The sequence below is a fragment of the Culex quinquefasciatus genome, chromosome 3 (genome assembly GCF_015732765.1).
Source record: "Culex quinquefasciatus strain JHB chromosome 3, VPISU_Cqui_1.0_pri_paternal, whole genome shotgun sequence".
In the NCBI taxonomy this organism is placed as follows: Eukaryota; Metazoa; Arthropoda; class Insecta; order Diptera; family Culicidae; genus Culex; species Culex quinquefasciatus.
This window is the reverse complement of record NC_051863.1, coordinates 188,105,543-188,124,739: the sequence shown is the minus strand read 5'-3', so window position 1 is coordinate 188,124,739 and position 19,197 is coordinate 188,105,543. Positions and strand designations below refer to the sequence as shown.

The following is a 19,197-nucleotide window of genomic DNA, read 5'->3' as shown; positions in this document are numbered from 1 at the left end:
AAAAACTGTTTCTAAATTACAATGATTGCTTCAATAAGTATTAATTTTGATTTAAGAGCGAGTCCACGAACAGGGCCCGTTTGGACCTCACTAATCTGCCTGAAATTTTCAGGGATTGTTTGTACATATAAAACTTGGTCAAAATATGAGCCTTCTAGATCAACGGGAAGTGGGGCAAATCGGGACACAAAGTTTGAAGGTTTAAGAGCGAGTCCACGAACAGGGTCGTTTGGACCTCACTAATCTGCCTGAAATTTTCAGGGATTGTTTGTACATATAAAACTTGGTCAAAATATGAGCCTTCTAGATCAACGGGAAGTGGGGCAAATCGGGACACAAAGTTTGAAGGTTCAAAAACGTCAAAAATCTTAAAACTTAGGCAAAATTCAATTTAATGTCAAAGTTCAAAATGCATCTGAAAGGGCTTAAAAAATGCAACAAAATGCAGGGAGAAGCAACCCAATTGGTTCATCGCAATTCGCAATTCGCAATTTTCAGTGTAAGAACGGGCCTTGACCGATCTTATGCACTAGGTTCCCGACGAACACGCACTGCCCTTACACCTACATCTCACCCTTGCTCTGAGTCAGTACGAGCAGCACGCTAGAACACGCTTTGAGTGTTCGTGCCAGGCATGCACACCTTCTTTTCCGGTTACGCATTTTAACTCGGCCGGGGGTGGTACATTGCGTAGGGTTTGATGTAAGTATAAGCGCCTAACCATTCTTAGGCAATTGCCTAAGAAATTAAAGCATAGCATAACCATTTTTTCGACAGCGGTAAAACTTAAAAAGTTAAATCAGAGCTGTTGTGCTCTCGAAACAAGCAATTTTTATGTTTTTATTTGTGAAAAGCTCCAGCCCTAGTTCCAGCCTTTCAATTTTAAAGCAACGCAATTTCAAAACACAACTATTTCGAAAAAAGTATAGGCCAAATTCTGGAAGTACACTCAAACCCCGATGGTTTGACACCAACTGTTGTCAAACGAACGGGGTCACACACACTACCAAATGTTTGTTTCGATAGTGTGCGTGAGCGCCGACGAACTGTCACTTTTTAGTTTGACTTTGACCAACCAACGGGGTACAAATTAAAAAAGTGTCAAACGAAAAAGTGACCAACCACCGGGAGTTGAGTTTATCTCAAAGGTAGTTTTTGAAATTCGTGATATTTTATTTTATAATGTAACATTTTCAACCTTCCAAAATTCATTTTTTGTTGTGAAAGTGTCTAAATTCATTCTGCTGCGGTCCATTCTTTAATGTTGCATTTATTTTGATAAGTTCTTTTAGAACTCTTTGAAGTGAGTCACTTGAGCGCCCCTTTTCCATAGTATTTAGTTTTTAAACCAATTTTGTGTTGTACACATTTTTTATATAATTCAATCAAGATATCTTATAATTCTACATTAACTTTTGACGCCCTATCAGTTTTAAATATATTTTTTCTGACTTTGTTCCTGACATTAATATTTTGTTCAAATCGTTCAAACATCGGCCCTTGGCAGTCGCCAACAGTGCCAATACCTAGGTACGGCGCAGCCTATAAGTTTCCATAATATTTCGAATGTGAGTTGATAGTTTAACGAGTTTAATTTTTTATTTTTTCAAAGGGTATAATTTGATCGTAAATTTTAAATTGAAAAAGCTAACGAATTAAATGGGTCTAAAAGGCCGAAATTTGAAAATCACCAAAGTAACTGATATTGCCCTTTATATTATTATTATTATTATTATATTATAATATTATTCTTATCGAAAAGAATATAACCAATGAGTCATTTACTTGCACTTTAATTTGAAACAATAGTTTCCAATGCATCTTCAAAAGAAAAATTAACGGTTTAAGATTTAGTCAACGGTTAAAAAATAAGCAGAAAAATATTAATTTTTATTTTACAAGTAGATTGACAAGGCGAAATTAAACCATGGACTCATTGAAAGGAGCTGTCAAAGAAGAGACTTTCTGTCACAAAATTCATTTGAAGCTCCTTGTGGTAAAAAAAAGATTTATCGTAATTTTACCGTATCCCTAATCAAAAAAATAAAAATATCACGTTAACCTGATTTCGGAACACTGAGAAAAGTCCAGTATCTAACCAGAATCTATTTGGGTTTTTCAAAAATCCTTTGAGTTTCTTTGTGTTTATCAAATCTAACTTTTATTGTAAACTAATGATTGCAAAACTACTGATGACTAGCGTGAAATGCATTCTAAAACATTTGTTTCTAAAACATATGTTAAGACTATGGTTTGTTTTTTTCAAAAAGAAGCTTTCAAAAAATATACAGTTTAATTGTATAAAAATAGGCAGCTAGAGCAGCCTTGTTAAGATGGATCAGATACTTTGAATATTTTTTGGAAAATTCTCGAAAATCAATAACGTAGTAACTATATTATAACATTTTTATTTCATTGATCACATTTAAAATCATTACATAACATCAACAGAAAAAATGCTCAATCACCGAAAATCTTCACCTTCAAACTTCCACACCGTCGCGTGCGAAAATCCGTTATTCTCGATACAAACATTCGCCGGCAGCTCATATCGTGCTAATTGAGTCATACTGCTCCCCAAACGACCCTCCCTCCGCGTCAACCCATGCCGTCCGGGGTCCCCAACGTAAATCTGAGGAAGCAGAAAAAAAAAGATTAAAAATATTTAAACAGGTTTGCTCTTCGAACGCAACACTTTTGCTCTCAATTTTCGAACCTCCGTTTTGCGCGTCGTCTTCGTCAACGCAGCAAGCCATGGCAGCAGCAGATCCGCAATTTCGGTGTCGTAGAACAGGTCCCCAATCAGCACGACGTCATAGCTGTCGTTGACGTCACCGATACGGTTTCGCCGGTCCAGCTCTAGGTCTGTGATCTGGTTGAGTTCCGCGTTGACACGCGTCGCTTCCAGGGCAGCTGAAAGTTTGTGAGGCATCGATTAGCACCAACTGGTAACTGTGCGATGTTGTGAAGGTACTTGCCGTGGTCAATGTCGTTGGCGACGACATGGCTGGCCGCGACCCGGCTGGCCGCGATGGAGGATGCCCCGCAGCCACAGCCAACGTCCAGCACGCGACGACCCTCGAACAGATGCCCGTTGTCGAGGATGAACCTTAAAGAAAGCGAGGTTCGTTTGACAGCTGGTACACCTCTTTCAATTGCGACCTTGAATGCAGATGACCAACTGTCAAACGCAACGTACCTGGTTAAAGCCTGGCCACCGGGCCAGTAGAATCCCCAAAACGGATCGGCGTCGAATCCGTGGCCCCCATCCTCAGAATTTGCCGCTATTGGCCGATGATAAATGTCACACTCGGGCGTTATGAGTCGCAGCGCGATCTCCGGTGTCAAGTGGTGGCGTGAAATGCACGTGTTGCGCAATATTTTGCTGCGCAGTGAATTACTAGTTTGCGGCGGGCAGGGGGAAGATGATTGAATTAAGTGGTCACTGCCGCCGGGAACTTGGACCGATGGCATCGGACGTTGGCGAGGGCTGCGAATAAAGTTTGAGGAGATAAGATTGCAATTTATTTGTATTGCTTCTGTTCAAGGTTGATGACCTATAGTTTTATAATACAGTCGACTCTCTGGTTGTCAATATCCAAGGGACCGTCGAGGAAGAGAAGCATCAGCTTACAGAACGATGCAAAATGAAGACTCGATTGAAATTTGTTTTATCTTGCTGACCAGCTATAGGAGAGAATCATGGCAACGTCCAGCAAACAAAAACAAACTAATGTCAAACACCCTTCAAAGCTTCGTTTCTCAAAGAAAAATGTCTATGCAAGCCATGAGAAAGTAAAATTATTGACAACCGGAATAGATTTTCAAAGCAAATAGAATCCAAGGGACTGTCGATGAAGAGATCCTTCAAGCAAGAGAAAATATCGAGGAATAAAGACAATCGAAGTATGCAGTTTGAAGGGACTGAAGAGTTCATCGGTACATGGGGCATTATTGATATCGAGAAGATCGACAGCCAGAGAGTCGACTGTAATATAAATATGATAAAACGATTTTTATAATAAATATGTTGTCCGCTAACAAATGTAGTTGACATATTTGCAACATTATAACTTAAACAGTTTCTTAGCAATTTCACAACGTTATTCAAATTGCAGCAGTTATCATTGGATTAATGCAAAAATAAACAATTCTAATCCACTCGAAGGCACGAGCATCAACAATCGCCATACCGCGCAGCAATGTGCCCCTTTTCTTATCGAATCTCAGCCCCAACCTAGATCGGCACTTGCTTCAACCAGATATGAACAGGTTACGGAGAAAAAAAAAACTTAAATTGATTTCCCAACACGACAATTCGTGTGCCCACAAATGGGCTTGAGGAGGATCAGCGCACTCTGCACACTGGAATCCCCTTTCGAGTATCTCTGCAGTTTTTATGAATGAAACTGATAACAGACTGGGGCGGATTCGCTTCTTGGAATCGCGGCGACGTCTACTGATAACAAAAATGTGCAATGGCTTAAGGTTGGAATTTTGTAACTGGAAAGAATCGAAGTTTTGGAGAAATTCAAACACTTCTAAGATAACAGACAAATCGCTGTTAGCTTATAAAAAAGGTGATTATTTAATTTTGAGATTTTCTAATGAGAGTTGTTAAGTGGACATCTAAAAACTAATTAACCTTATGTCTCACTATTATTTATAATTCACTATGAATTTAAATTTCAAATTCCAGGTCTGTTTATCTTTGCTGATCTAGCTGCTGCTCATACGTTGAACCGATCTCGTCCCTCCAACCTGAAACAAGATCAAAATCCGCGTGGCTACTTTTCTTTTTCGCCCCAAAATGTTAGCCAACGTGCCAAATCGAAGGTAGCCGCCAACTGCGATTCGAAATCGATCATGTTACAAAGAAGTTTGCACAAACATAACCTGACCACGGTGGCCGCGATTTCGCACCAATGACCGACCGTGAAAAACAACTGCAAATTGCTGAGCAATGCTTCCGATGCGCGATGCGAAGTTTGGGTTTAATTTTGAAGCTCTGAAAGGAGCGTTGCGGTACAGTTATGTTAGGAGGAGCAATATTTTTAAACTTTGGTCGATTCGCAAATTCGGTTGAAGCGCAACAGGTGTCAAGTTATTAATAGCCTCGTTACGACTCTTCTACTTTTTTTTACTTGCGAAATCGCGACCTGGCACAATTAAGGCCAATTGCGTTTGAGAAAGTAAAAACAAGATCGTGTTACATTTTTTTACTCGGCTTTCAAGAAAGAACCGTACCGTTAGGAGCTTATTTTTGAGTTCGAACTTTCAGGATTGTGGGAAAATAATTGGAACAAATCATGACACCTGAGCATGGTGATGAAACAAACATCCGGTGTTGAACGCCGAGAACGCCTAATTGGAACGGCACGATCTGGCCTATCTATCTAGCCCTCGTGCGCGGGTCATTGGGAAACTTCTCGCAAAATAAACTGTCACATGATCAACACTGGTGATAATTGTGGAAGATCGAATCACCCCCACAGTTTGTGTAACATATAGCTCTTCTCTGGAATGATTCATCGTCATAACGGTACGATGCATTACAGCAAAAAATACGAGAAACTATGTTCAGTTGGTAACTCAGATTCTAAAGAAAAAATAATCTGATCCAAGTCAGCAATGACTCTGAAAAAAAAAAACTAAAAACTAAACTAAAAACTAAAAACTAAAAACTAAAAACTAAAAACTAAAAACTAAAAACTAAAAACTAAAAACTAAAAACTAAAAACTAAAAACTAAAAACTAAAAACTAAAAACTAAAAACTAAAAACTAAAAACTAAAAACTAAAAACTAAAAACTAAAAACTAAAAACTAAAAACTAAAAACTAAAAACTAAAAACTAAAAACTAAAAACTAAAAACTAAAAACTAAAAACTAAAAACTAAAAACTAAAAACTAAAAACTAAAAACTAAAAACTAAAAACTAAAAACTAAAAACTAAAAACTAAAAACTAAAAACTAAAAACTAAAAACTAAAAACTAAAAACTAAAAACTAAAAACTAAAAACTAAAAACTAAAAACTAAAAACTAAAAACTAAAAACTAAAAACTAAAAACTAAAAACTAAAAACTAAAAACTAAAAACTAAAAACTAAAAACTAAAAACTAAAAACTAAAAACTAAAAACTAAAAACTAAAAACTAAAAACTAAAAACTAAAAACTAAAAACTAAAAACTAAAAACTAAAAACTAAAAACTAAAAACTAAAAACTAAAAACTAAAAACTAAAAACTAAAAACTAAAAACTAAAAACTAAAAACTAAAAACTAAAAACTAAAAACTAAAAACTAAAAACTAAAAACTAAAAACTAAAAACTAAAAACTAAAAACTAAAAACTAAAAACTAAAAACTAAAAACTAAAAACTAAAAACTAAAAACTAAAAACTAAAAACTCAAAACTCAAAACTCAAAACTCAAAACTTAAAAGTGGTATCAGAAGTAAAGTTGTTAAATGCATTAAGAAAAAAATATCTTAGTACAAATAATTATCAACGCAGTAAAATGTATTTGAAGGTAGTAACTAGACGGTGTCTTTCACTTTGGGACAATGACTGTCAATGATGCTTGCTGTAAAATGCTCCAAACAGCACAAAGAAAACCTATTTTTAATTGAAACATTCTGAAACAAGATTTGATGGTATTTTACTGGTATTTTATGGTATGGTATGGTTTTGGTCACCACATGGACGATTGACATAGATGAAATAGACATTTTTGAGTTCTTCGAAAACATTTTTTTCCCTCTGATTTTGACGAGGGGCAGCAGTACTGAGAAGTGATTTTCAGCGATGGCGAGTTCAACTTTTCAGCACTTGTATTGAAAGTAATACTTTTCGACACTCTTTCAGAGTATGTCTTGTGTCGTCACGTGTATGTCACAAACGAGAAAACAAACGTGTTTTTCCGGAATTGGTTAACACAATTGTATTTAACCCGTTACAAAACTTCATTTTTAATCATTGGTTCAAACTCATGCTGAAAATGCATGTTTTTGCAATTCTGTCGTGAAACTACTTACTTTTCCTGTCATTCTTGAACAGGCCAACTTTTTTTTATTTATACGGTTAATTGACAAAATAAAGGAACATTTGACTTATAATTCCATTTGACTTATAATGACTTATAATTAGACATTTCAAGTGATCAAGGATTAATCTCACACCTCATCATGTGCCAATCTGCTGATTTTCTGACGAAACCAACTATCATAGTGGCGAGATTGTCATGCCATTTTTATATCTGGAGAAATCGTCCTCTCCCAAACATTTGGCCCACCTAGCAACAAAGATCGAGATTTCCGCAACGGAAAATTTCACAACCAGTTCAAAGCGGATTTCTCAGAAATTGACTCCTGAGACTCTCTAATATTTTCCTCAAACAAAAACACGCTGTCTGTCTGGGCCTGGCCAGCCTGCCACTGCACTGCCTGATCCGGTATTTCCCGGCTTCCGCTGGAATTGTACCCGACTTAATTCGTTCTCGACGTGCCAGCTGATGGAAACACGCCGGGATAGAACAAAAACAGGTAATTGTTCGCGCCACCGTGTGTCGTTAGTCGTTTTATCGTAAAATTTCCTTCATTCACTGTACCCTCTGTACGCTGTACTGGTTCTTAATAGCAGGTACTTTGTTTAGAATACAGTTCAAAGCGTAAATTGGCTCTCGGGTCGCATCTAGATCGTAAATATTTGAACGGAAAATTTAGAACTCGGGATGGACGCACATGGAGAGTTGAAGAATTCGGTCGCAGAAGCTAAGTGAAACCGTAAATACGCGTCTTCTTTTTGTTTTTTGCCCGAGCAGATAAAGGTTCTTGGCACCGATTAAAACGCCCCAGGCAACAACACCAAAACAGAAATTCTCCGAGCGCAAATGTTTTTGGACGCTGATAAGAGGTCGCCACCGATTAGCACGGTGAGAGTTCTTGCCGGTGTTGTTGTTATTTGCGAATCGCGATCCAAATTCGCAGTTGACGATTAGAACGTGGTTTCCCAGTCGTCAAGGTTGTATAAGCTTCACGCGATCTGTCCGGAGCGATTCCGTCCCATCGGTAATACATGCAACTTTACGGTTACGTTGTAGGTCGCATTACTACACGCGGACTAAAGTGTTGTTATCACTGTTGTTGGGGTATGAACACTTTTGTTTTTGTTACGACTGTGTCGTAGTCGTCGTTTAAGTCTGGTGTGACGATGGAGGCAGGGCGATAGTTGTTCGACGATGATTCCGTAGGAGAATGAATGAAACTGAAAACAAAACACAACAAACAACATTATTAAGTAATGAAAAAATATGTTACATTTATAAATCATTGATTGCCATAAGTATGCAATCAACACTTTTTTTAAAAGCTCAATTTTCATCGCTGGCCGGTAAAACCCAAGTAAAACCAACGTTCTTAGCCACACTAATATTTCCAACGTTATTAAGGTTGGAAAAATTAAAATGGATATACAGTACTTCTGGAGCAACATTTGAAAAAGGGCGGATAAGCATTTTGACAGCCTGAACTATTTTGCAAATTTCGAGCCAACAGGTAACTATTTAACAAAACCCGCAGAGTTAAAAGGTAGCTGAGAAGGCCAGCTTTATTTTTACATTTTGATGTTTGGTGAAAAGTCACCTGTTGGCTTGGAATTTGCAAAATAGTTTCAGCTGTCAAAATGCTTATCCGCCCTTTTCTCGTGTTGCTCCAGACTTGTTCGGTGACTAGGGGATGTTTAACTGGGCGCTCGATAACTGGGCCGTAGCCCAGTTAAAAAGCAGACAAACGTCAAAAAACTAAAACAATCCGAAATGACCAGGGGTAAATGGATGCAAAAATACTTTTCATACATTTATTTTATTTCAAGTTACTATTTAAAAAAAATTAAGGGTAAGCATTGTAAATAAATTTGATTAACTTTAATTTTAATATTTCATCAGGAAAATATTATGCATCGGTGGTCCCCTCGTTATTTTTCGTTCAGCCCAGTTAGCGAGCAGCATACGGTGACTGGGCTTCGTTCTCCGCCCAGTTACCGAACAAGTACTGTATGTAATGTTTTCACAAAAAAGTTGTTGAGATTACAAACAGAAAACATAAAAAATGATTAAAATAGGTCACTCTGCCTAATGCATTGTTTCGAAAATTAGGAGACAATTCAGGTTAATCGAGAAAATGGGATGTAATTTTTGTTTGATATGTCATCATACATTTTACAGTTCGATTCAAGATAATTAGCACATTCCCATCTTGTTTCGTGAAATATTCGTTAGACACTTGCAGTAGACAGTGAAAAGCGGGTTTGCTCAAATTTATAGTTTAAAAAAAAACATCATTGTTGCGTTTCCGTTGAAGAATAAAATTGTATCTATTTTATTAGATTCATTAGATTACATCTTTTATTACATGATTCTATCTACAACCTTAATTTTTTTTCCAAAAAGCCAGGAGTTTTATTGGTCTTTCCATTTTTATCGAAAAATCTTAATTTTTTTGGGATGAATTATAAAACCTTACGAGAAAAAACTAATACCAGAATACTTTGTTTTTTCTTACCTTTGCACATCTTTTAACCTAAAAATATTGAGATTTGGCATGAAATTTGAAAATAAGTTTTTATTTGCCATTCCTTCTTGACATAGGCTGGGCCGAGGGACAACAAAAACAAAACAAATATAATTTGCTTTGGTATTAGTAGATCATAAACAAAATTGAATACTTTTGGCAAAACATGTATACACCACTGACCAACAAAAATAGACAAAAATGACTGTGCCGGTTCAACTCGAGGGAAAGCACGAAGTTTGGGGTTCCCAGAAACACGTGCACTTTGATTTTTTTAAATATGTTTTGACAACCCGAGCAGACGGAAATATCTTGGGAATAACCTTTTTTGATATTTGAAAATACTAGGCCAATAACACTTTTTGTTATTTATAACAAGATTTGTTATTCGTCGTTATGAATTTTTTGTTATTGGGTTGTTATTGTAATAACAAAATAATAATATTTTTAGTTATTCTTCGAACGAATCCTTGTTATTATTTTTTGTTATTTTAACAACTAATCCGATCATCCCAATAACAGTTGGCGGTATTCATCCATAACAAGAAATGTTATTCCAAAGTTGTTTTCGATTTCAACCAATATCAGACCAATAACAAATTTTGTTATAATAACATAAATTGTTATTAATCCCTTATGCAAAAATGGATTTTTCAAGAAGATTCCATAACAATTTCTATTATTTTAACAGTATTTGTTATGAAATGGCATGAATTTTGTAATTACCGTCTGCCCGGGAAGGCCGAATGGTTTTTCTCCAAAGTTTGTATGGAGATTTAGGGCGTTGATTTTTAGTAATTTAATAGCATAAATTTCGATTTAACCTTAGTATTCAATATCTGGGTTGTATTCGACTTTACTGAATAATTGATTTTTTTTTCGAAATAAAAATTGCTTTATGAATAAATGGGAACATGGAAAATAATATTTAACCAGAAAGCTGCATTTAAACAAAAAAAAAAAAAAAAAAAATAAAATAAAAATTTAGAATAAAAAACCTTTTAGATTTGAAACGCCTCATGTAGGGGAACAGCATCTAATTCCAGCGTGCCTCTAATGTTGGCAGGTCAGAATTTTGACATTCAATTAAAGCTAATTAAAAGCGTTTTCAACTGAAATCGAGTGATAAAAAGCACGATTAGAAGTGAGCAAGCAAGTTTCTATCAATAGTTTTGCAAAATTAGTTGTTTAAATAGTGAAAATCAGCAAATTGGATGGAGTTAGGAGCGAGTGCTTAACCTGCCAAACATACGAGAATTTCCCCTATCTCGTTTATTTTCAGTAAATAACCACTTCCATTCATTTGATTTTGCAAAAAGGTAAAGTTAATTTTAAATTTTAAAACCAGATAATGAAAGCTTTGCAGTAGCTAAAACGTAAAGGAATGATTCATCTCATCATCACGAGATAGAAATTTCAATTCGATGAGTATGCTGTTTAAATTAGCACGTCGTTTAAAACATATTGTCCGATTCTCGTGCTTTTTGGATAGATATTCAAAAAATTATGGGTTTTTTTTTCATGTTAACCAGCATAATGTCATCGTTTGGTGGTCTAAAGTCATTTTGTCAAAAAGATCAAACCAGAGCGAAGATATCTATAACGAATTATTATTTTAATTGTAAAATTTAAAAATAGAATGATTGCAATGGCGTATGATTTTCTAAATTTTTTGAGATAATAATTTATTATAATTTGAAATTATGCTGTTGATCTAAATCACAACTTGACATTTGTGCAGTTGCTGTCAGTAAACGCTTCAGCTTCATCAAATTTAGGTATGTTAGATTTGTGCTTCCTGAACACACAACAATCGACAGAATTAAATTTTAGTAAAATTGTAAATTTCTAGTACCGTCATTAAGGGTGACATTTAGTCTGAGGGTGAGATTAGGTCATACAAAAATGCGGTATAAATGTTATGGAATTATCTAAGACAACCATGCGCCCCCTTATTTTTGCTAACCCTACAGACAAACAGGTTCGCATGGGTTCCAAAACATTCATACAGTCATCCCACATATTCGGAACACCCACAAATTCGAAACACTTTTGTGATAATTTGTCAATAGCATGCCAAATGCAGCTTTTCTGTCGACTCTACTATTTGTAGGACCTTCATTTGGACATTCTCTTGCTATTTCTCTAGTAAAAGTTGTTCTTTTTGAACAAAAAACTGCATTTCGAGACTATTTTATTCAGAGCAGCAAAACACTGCCTCCAAATTGCCTGTTCCATGATTGTGGGATGTTATTGTGCCTTCCACAATTGTGGAACACCTGAATTTAACTGATATTTCCACAAAAAAAAGTTATCAGACCATGTTTAGAACATCACTTAGCTTGAGTTTCATTGGTTTCAGAGTGCGAAGTCATTATTTTGTGAAAAATATGTACTCCTGGAGAGAAAAAAAAGTTTGTTTACATCCGTAAGAAAAAAGTGTTCCGAATTTGTGGTTTTCATGGGTCAATGTTTTTCTTAATTTTTTTACATAAAACGTAAAAAATTACAGCCGGTCTATACATCAATCCAAAGATTCCAAGAAAAGCTTCCACATGAAGGTAAAAGCAGATCATCATGTTCAACTATCGTTTTTCTATGATTTTTTGACCATCGGCCGATCTGTAAACCGTTCCGAATATGTGGGATGACTGTACTCGATTTTTTTTTAAATTTTATTTATAAGCTGGAAATTTACTAAAATTGAACTCTGTTCGACGTCGTCGTGCTATCATGTCGCACCCGCCATTTTGACGTTCCGAGAAAAACGCGTTTTTATGTTTGACCTTGAATATTCAAAAACGAGAGCACGCAATGTAAACAATAACAAACACGTTTTGTTTGGCTCACCATTATCCCAAAGTTTGGTTGAAGTTGGTTGCTGGAGTCCCGAGTTATAATAACAAATGTTTACGGTAGTCTAGCTTGTACGTGCGACAAACGCATCCTGACTTTCCTGGCCTGAAATCCCTTTGGCCTTTTGTCGCACTTACATCAATTTTCATGGAGTGACAAGATAGCACGACAAGATTGAAACTACTTTCATATGTAAAGTGACAAAAATGCACGGAGTTTTTTCGGGTTTTGTTGAATATCTCAGGATTGAAATCGAATTTTGGGGATCTGTGAAGGTCAAAAGGTGAGGCATTGTGAGCTGCACAAAATGGCGTTCTTAACCCAATTTGGCCCAAAATGCACGTACGACAAGTTAGCACGATGGCGACGTGTTGTTAACTTAATTTGAATAAAACAGTTGGATTCGTCATTTTTTCGAAATTTAGCAGAATGGTAACTGTTTTAGTGTTAAAATTTGTTTCAGAAATTTTAGTTTCAACGAATTGTTTTAATTAGTTTAATAATGAAATAAAAATTCAGAAATAAGAAAGTATCGAGCTGTCAAATCGCAACATGGAGTTAAACTTTCTGTGCAGTTGCTGTGAAGCTTACCAAGGCTTTTCAAAAAGTTTAACACCATGTTGCACGCACACACTCTCACTTTTAATTTCTCGATAACAATGTAAAAAAAAAATAAACTAAATATTTTCCAATAACCTCTCCCAGCATCCCTCCAAACACAACAACAACCAAACTTACGTTTCACCCATACTGCCACCGTTTTTGCCGGTGTTTGTCGATCCGTCGTCATGATAATCAACTGCGTCGTGATAACAGAAGCTGCTGCCCGGCTGAAATCGTCGTAGTAGACAAGGCTGTAGATTTGCGGCGGCGGCGGCGGCGACGACGAAGACGCCACCCCCCGACGCCGCCGATTGGCAACGCGCCACCAGCTTTCGAAGCAGCATGTGGATGGTCTGTTTGAACACGTCGCAACACGTTACCTACTGGGATCAAATCTGGGGGATGGTGAACGATAAAGGAAATGGATTATTTATTATAATAAAAATTTTTTTTTTTACTTTTATGAAATTATTTGAATTGAAAGAACTTAAAAATTATAAAACATTCCAAGTTATTTTTGTTAATGATACAAAATTACATAATCATGAATTTTTTAAATGTTTGAAAAAGGTTAGTTGTATTAGTTTGATAGTTGATTATTCTTTTTGTATATTGGATTATGATTTGAATTATTGAAATCATACAAAATTTATTCAAATTTGAAAGAAATGTTCAGGGGTACGACCTAAAATCGCTACGCAAACAAAAGAAAGGCAAATGAATGGGCAAATTACGTTCAATCAGGATGACTTGTCATTTCTTGGTTGACTTTACTTCTCGTCGATCATGCACAAGATCCGTCGCCAAAAACCAGCTTTTTGAACTTTGATCGCGCGCGAGATCTCGCGTCACAGCAGTCAGCAAGTCAAACATTACAAACCTAAGCCCGCGGTACTCCTCTCAAGTCGCCCCAAGCCACGTTTTACGTCAGGTGACTCGCACTCGATCGCGGTCTCGTGTCTTAAGATCCGCCTCACGTAGAACACATGAAATTCCCCATGATCGTTTTTGATATGCGTGCACCAGATCACACACACACGGAGCACCTTTACTCAGATGAATAACCTCGTCGAAAAAAAAGGAGTTAGCGACTCGGGCTAGAATTGAACCGCGACCGACCGGCCTTTGATTTCCAGCGATCACGGATTTTCGAGTGCGAGACTTGGTTTTCCCCAGAGTAATTCTGCCTGGGTGCATTCGCGCAACGTTGTTTTGCCCTGCAAAACAGGTTTTCTCTTTTCATTCAGAATCGTGGACGGATTCCACGAATGAACACGAATGGAGCGCGGAATATAACGAACTTCGTGGAATTCACCGGGCTCGGCACCGAACGAGGTCGAAGTGGGGGAAGTGGTGCCAGTTTAAGGGAAAAGTATTGTGATTTTGCCTCAATTTTAACCGACAATTTAAAAAAAAAACTTATAAATGTGTAAAATAGAAATAAAAAAGATTTAAATTTGGCAGTTATCTCTACTAAATATTTAAGATTTAATTAATGAAATTGGAGAAATTTCTTTGAATCTGTTGAATTAAAATTAAAAACTTTTAGGGTTTTCTCTCCAGAAGTTTTAAACAGAAATTTAATCACTTCATTTTCTTTTCATTTTCACTTTTAGATTTGGACCAAAATAAGATCCAACGCCAACGGTTCACAAGAACGTGTAAATTTACATTTTTAATGATTACTTCATTGCCACAATTTATGTTAAAATATTCAAATACTATGATTGCATCATCATATAAACGAATTGTAAGCTATTTGCTAAGGTAAATCCCTACGAGTACAAAGATGTTTTCATGAAACTCATAATTCCATAACGAATGCAACAAGGACGGGTGAAATATTAGTCTATTTCGTACATCATCCGGCACATGACAACAGCCAGCACCGAATTCTGCAGAAACTTATCACATCATTTCAACTGAAGCGAATCCACTTCTTGCGGACAATGCCGAGATTGATACAAAAATCATGCCATTTTGTTTGCCAATTAATTTTCCAATTATTATCACGAGGTGTAAATTCGAAGTGGGTTGGCTGACATGTAGGCCTTGGGGAGCGTCCCTAAATTACGAAGCGCATTTTGAATGCTTGTCGATCAACAAACTATTAGTTAAAAATAAAGCCTCTTTATAAAAAATATGTTTTGGATTTTAAAGAAATTTGTAACTTTCCTTAAAAAACGGATTTTAAAAAAAAAATGAAACATTTTTGAAAAATATCCACAATATCTATGTGAGAGCCTTAATCCAAATTGGGTAAGAGCTCATATCTTCGGCTGGTTAAAACTTTTTTTTTCTAATTTCATCCAATTTGTCGATTTTCTTGTTTAAATAAATCAATTTGCTTTTTTTTGCTGTAAAAACTTTGATTGCCCACTTTCTGTTTAATTGTTTATTTTGATTTCAGTACAAAACGCTTTTCAAACGTCAAAATGCTGTTTACTAGAGAGAGGTAAGCTCCAGGCTTATTAGAGAACGCCCATCTCAAAACAAAAGTACCAATCGAAGCACGAGAACTGTCAAACGGAGGTACCAATCGAGCAGAAGAAATTTCAGGTGGTGTTCAATCGATGGGAAGTATTGTAGTTTGGGTGATTTATATTTTATTCGAAAAAGTGCAAAACGCAAATTGAAAACAAACCAATTTAAATTTTCTTTTTTCAATTTAAATTTTGATTTGATTCGTAAACTCATTATTTCGTTGCGTGTTAATGCCGCTCAAAAATGGTCAGTTTCGGGCGCTAATAACTTCGTGGGAAATTTGTTTTTGGAATTTTTTGCAAACGTCATCTCATTTTAGATTTACACCAACCATAAACTATGTTAACACTCAGTTTGTTGTGGTTCAATTGACTGATCAAAAGAGAATCTGAAAAGAGTCACGCAGGTGCTTTGACAATTGCAGTGCTGCAAGCTATTTTGACTGAAGTGCATGTAGTGGTGCCAGTTTCAGTATTTTAAGATGTCCGTTCTCTAATAAGCTCCAGGCTCTCTACTGTTTACTAACAAACTTAAAATTTTAATAAGGCGTCATCCATTAAGTATGTCACACTCTAGGGGGGAGGGGGGTATGAGCAAGCGTGACATTACGTGTTATAAGTATAGGAAAAATGTGACAAACGGGAGGAGGGGGGGGGGGGTAAATTTTGGCTGATTTTAGCGTGACGTAATTTATGGATGAAGCCTAAGAACTGTAAATTTTTTTGGAATCAAATTTTCAAAATAAAATAAAAAATTGAGAAAAAAATAGTTGATGGATAGAGTCAACGCCATCTTGGATTTCTTGTGTATGAGTGCATTCCTATCAGAAAAATGCGATCAGTATTGGAAAATAAGCTATAAATGTATCAGCAATCAGAAATCAAAAAAAAATTTATTAAAAAAAAAACTAATATTTTGACTTCTTCTAGCAACGAAACGAAACTATTGGCACTACGCCCCCCGGGGCATGGCCTTCCTCTAACGTGGGATTTCTGCTCCAGCGCCTCTGACGAGACAGGAGAAACCGGGACCGACGTTTTACTTCACCATCCGATAGAAGCTCAGTGGATAAGGCGGGAATCGAACCCGCGTCTCATAGCATCATCGGGATCGGCAGCCGAAGCCGCTACCCCTGCGCCACGAGACCCACTTCTAGCAGGAAGCCAATTTTTAATTGATTGGTTAACCGTACAACTTCTCTAAAAATTCTTTAATCTTTATATTTTTTAAAATGTTTTTTGACTAAAAATAGTTAAGGATTTTTCTTCTAACACATTTTGTTGAAAAAAAAATATAAAAAAATATTCAGTTATTTCACATTTAAACAAAAGTAAACGATTGTGAGCTTTTATAATTTTCTAAATGAAAAGATATTTTTTAAATATTTTTTCCATTTTGTTCTTTCTTTCACGGTTTGCCAAATGGTTTCTGATGTCATGCTTCACGCAAAAAAAAAACAAAACACTCGTGTCCACCATTTTGTCAGCCTTTATCTTTAGAAAGTGACGGGTTCACAATGGAAAATTTTCCTTCCCAGGCTTAAGACTCAAGACACATGGCAACAGGCCACCAAAACTGGCTTAATTTCTGGCACGTCCGCTTTTTCGATCCGGTTTTAATTTACCGGAAACCGGATCGCCAATAAAATCATGAGACCTCCTGTTTACCAGTTAATTATAGGCGCCAATTAAAGCCACGACGTGCAAATCAGCTCGGGAGGAGTTTGGGCAGTGAGCTGGCCTTGTGGTACTTGTTGTTTTGGTGGATTTTTGATTATTTTTTGTTTGAATTTAATATTATTTGTTAAAAATTGATTGAATTTCCTGCTCACTAAAATAAACAAGAAAAAAAACTGGAAAATTACTAAAAAGCAAAATGTTCTAGTTTTACTCATTTTAAGATTTTAAAAATGTTGTAACTTTTATAAGGTCGATGCAAATATTTTTCAAAGTTTTTGTCCCTCGGCTCGGGCCGGGTTCGAGGGGGAGGCAAAAAAAAAAAAATATTGAAATAACAAGCCATAGTTTCAACATTTGCACGGAAAAGTTGTTTTAAAATGCATTTAAAACTAGTTAAGTTGTTTTGCAATCATTAGTTTTCAAAAAATGTAAAATTTGACGAAAACCAAAATTTTTGCGAAAAAAAACTTTTTGCGATAATAAAAATCGAAAATTTTCAAAAATTCAAATGATTTTTAAATCAACCGAAACATGCTAAAAATGATTCTGAGCGCAGGGGAATGCATTCAAAATTAATTTCAACTGATTGCACTTAAATTTTTATTGAAATATTAGAGTTTAAAAAAAAAAAATTTTTTTTTGCCCCCTGATTTTTTGAGCCAACTTTGAAGGGGGGGGGGGGACAAAAACTTAAAATAAAATTTGTACCGGCCTAATTTAATAAAAATTTATAATTAAGTTTTAGAATTTTTATAATCAACTTGACGCAACATTCAGGACAGAATTTGGAGTTACTTCTAAAATCTAGTGGTCACTTAGTAAAACTAAGTGCCTACCAAGTGGCCAATATTTTTTTAAAGTTTACCTTGAATATTTCTTTGAAAAGTGATAACAATAAGTCAAGTAATTGGATATTGGTTTAAAATAAGTAGAACAACCAAATAGCTCGATATTTTTCTAGCTTAACTTCGATTAATGAAAGTCAACAATTTGAAATTTTTTCTAAGACAAAAAAAAACGAAAAATCTCGATACACATTAGAGTGGATTGCACTAATTGCGTCCAAGCTCTATTATTTAAAAAATATATATTTGCTTTTTCAATGTCTTGAAAAAATATACAATGAAAAATTAAACTTATATAATAAAACATGTGATATGCAAAACTGACTTGGGGAAGAAAGGTGAAATTAAAAATAGTGACGTTAAGTTTTTTTATGGTCATGCTTTTTGGTAATTTTCATCAAATTACATCATTCTGAGTGGTAATTAATATTTTATAAATTTTAATCATGGAAACAATAATTGTTACATAATGCACAGGAAATGTGCCAAATAACCTGGCAAACTTTTCCGTCAAATGACTCAAATCGCATTTATTCGTTCTTTAGATGACTGAGTCTGAAAAAATGATGCCAGTTAAAAAATCATGTTTAAGTGGTTCAAAACGGCCTAAAATTAAGAAGGAATATAAGCGGAACATAACTTGTGCCAAAATGCTCAATTGATTCACCAATTAATTAATTAGCTGCTTGGCATTGGCACAGGCAAAGGCACCACATGATCGGGAGGCAAAAACTGTTAGCACTTTCAATTACCATCGATATCACCAAATCGGCTGCGATTTCGATCCGGTTTAAACCAGCTATCGAAAATCTAGAACAAAAACATTGATGCTGGATGATGTCGCTTAGTATAAACTACACAATTTAAGCAACTTTTTTTCAGTTTCATTCAAAGAATAACAAACTTAGCGTATTTTTTGTCTATCATATGGTTTCTGAAAGATATTCGGAAAACAAGATACAAAATATTACAAAATACTTAAGTTCTTCTTAGACAGCCAAGACACGATAATTACACGGAAAATCGAATCATGAGCTAAAAAAATCGTGTTATCATGAAATTTGAGTTCAAATGTGTCAAATTTGAGTAGTTCATTGCTTGTTCACTACCAACTGTATTTTTCCAATATTTCATCACAATCATTTTGGTCGCCATCCGGGATTTAC

At 35.6% G+C, this 19,197-nt stretch overlaps 1 protein-coding gene across 6 annotated transcripts in view; it reads right to left on the bottom strand.

Annotated features, from left to right (window-relative positions):
- Positions 1-2,394: 2,394 nt before the first annotated feature.
- The window catches only part of LOC6045533 (electron transfer flavoprotein beta subunit lysine methyltransferase), a 38,567-nt gene continuing 21,764 nt past the window's right edge, over positions 2,395-19,197 (bottom strand). For 2 of the 6 annotated variants that reach the window (XM_038263432.1, XM_038263433.1), the window contains exons 2-6: positions 13,159-13,418; positions 3,200-3,490; positions 2,979-3,109; positions 2,717-2,913; positions 2,395-2,632 (exon numbers count right to left, since the gene is read on the bottom strand). In XM_038263432.1, coding sequence (XP_038119360.1) covers positions 2,465-2,632; positions 2,717-2,913; positions 2,979-3,109; positions 3,200-3,490; positions 13,159-13,367 — 996 coding nt within the window. In that variant the 5' untranslated portion in view covers positions 13,368-13,418 and the 3' untranslated portion in view covers positions 2,395-2,464. Of the gene's footprint in view, positions 2,633-2,716; positions 2,914-2,978; positions 3,110-3,199; positions 3,491-4,193; positions 4,341-13,158; positions 13,419-13,757; positions 13,853-13,903; positions 14,222-19,197 lie in introns of those variants that run through there. The other 4 variants (XM_038263434.1, XM_038263435.1, XM_038263436.1 and 1 more) reach the window with 4 other exon arrangements.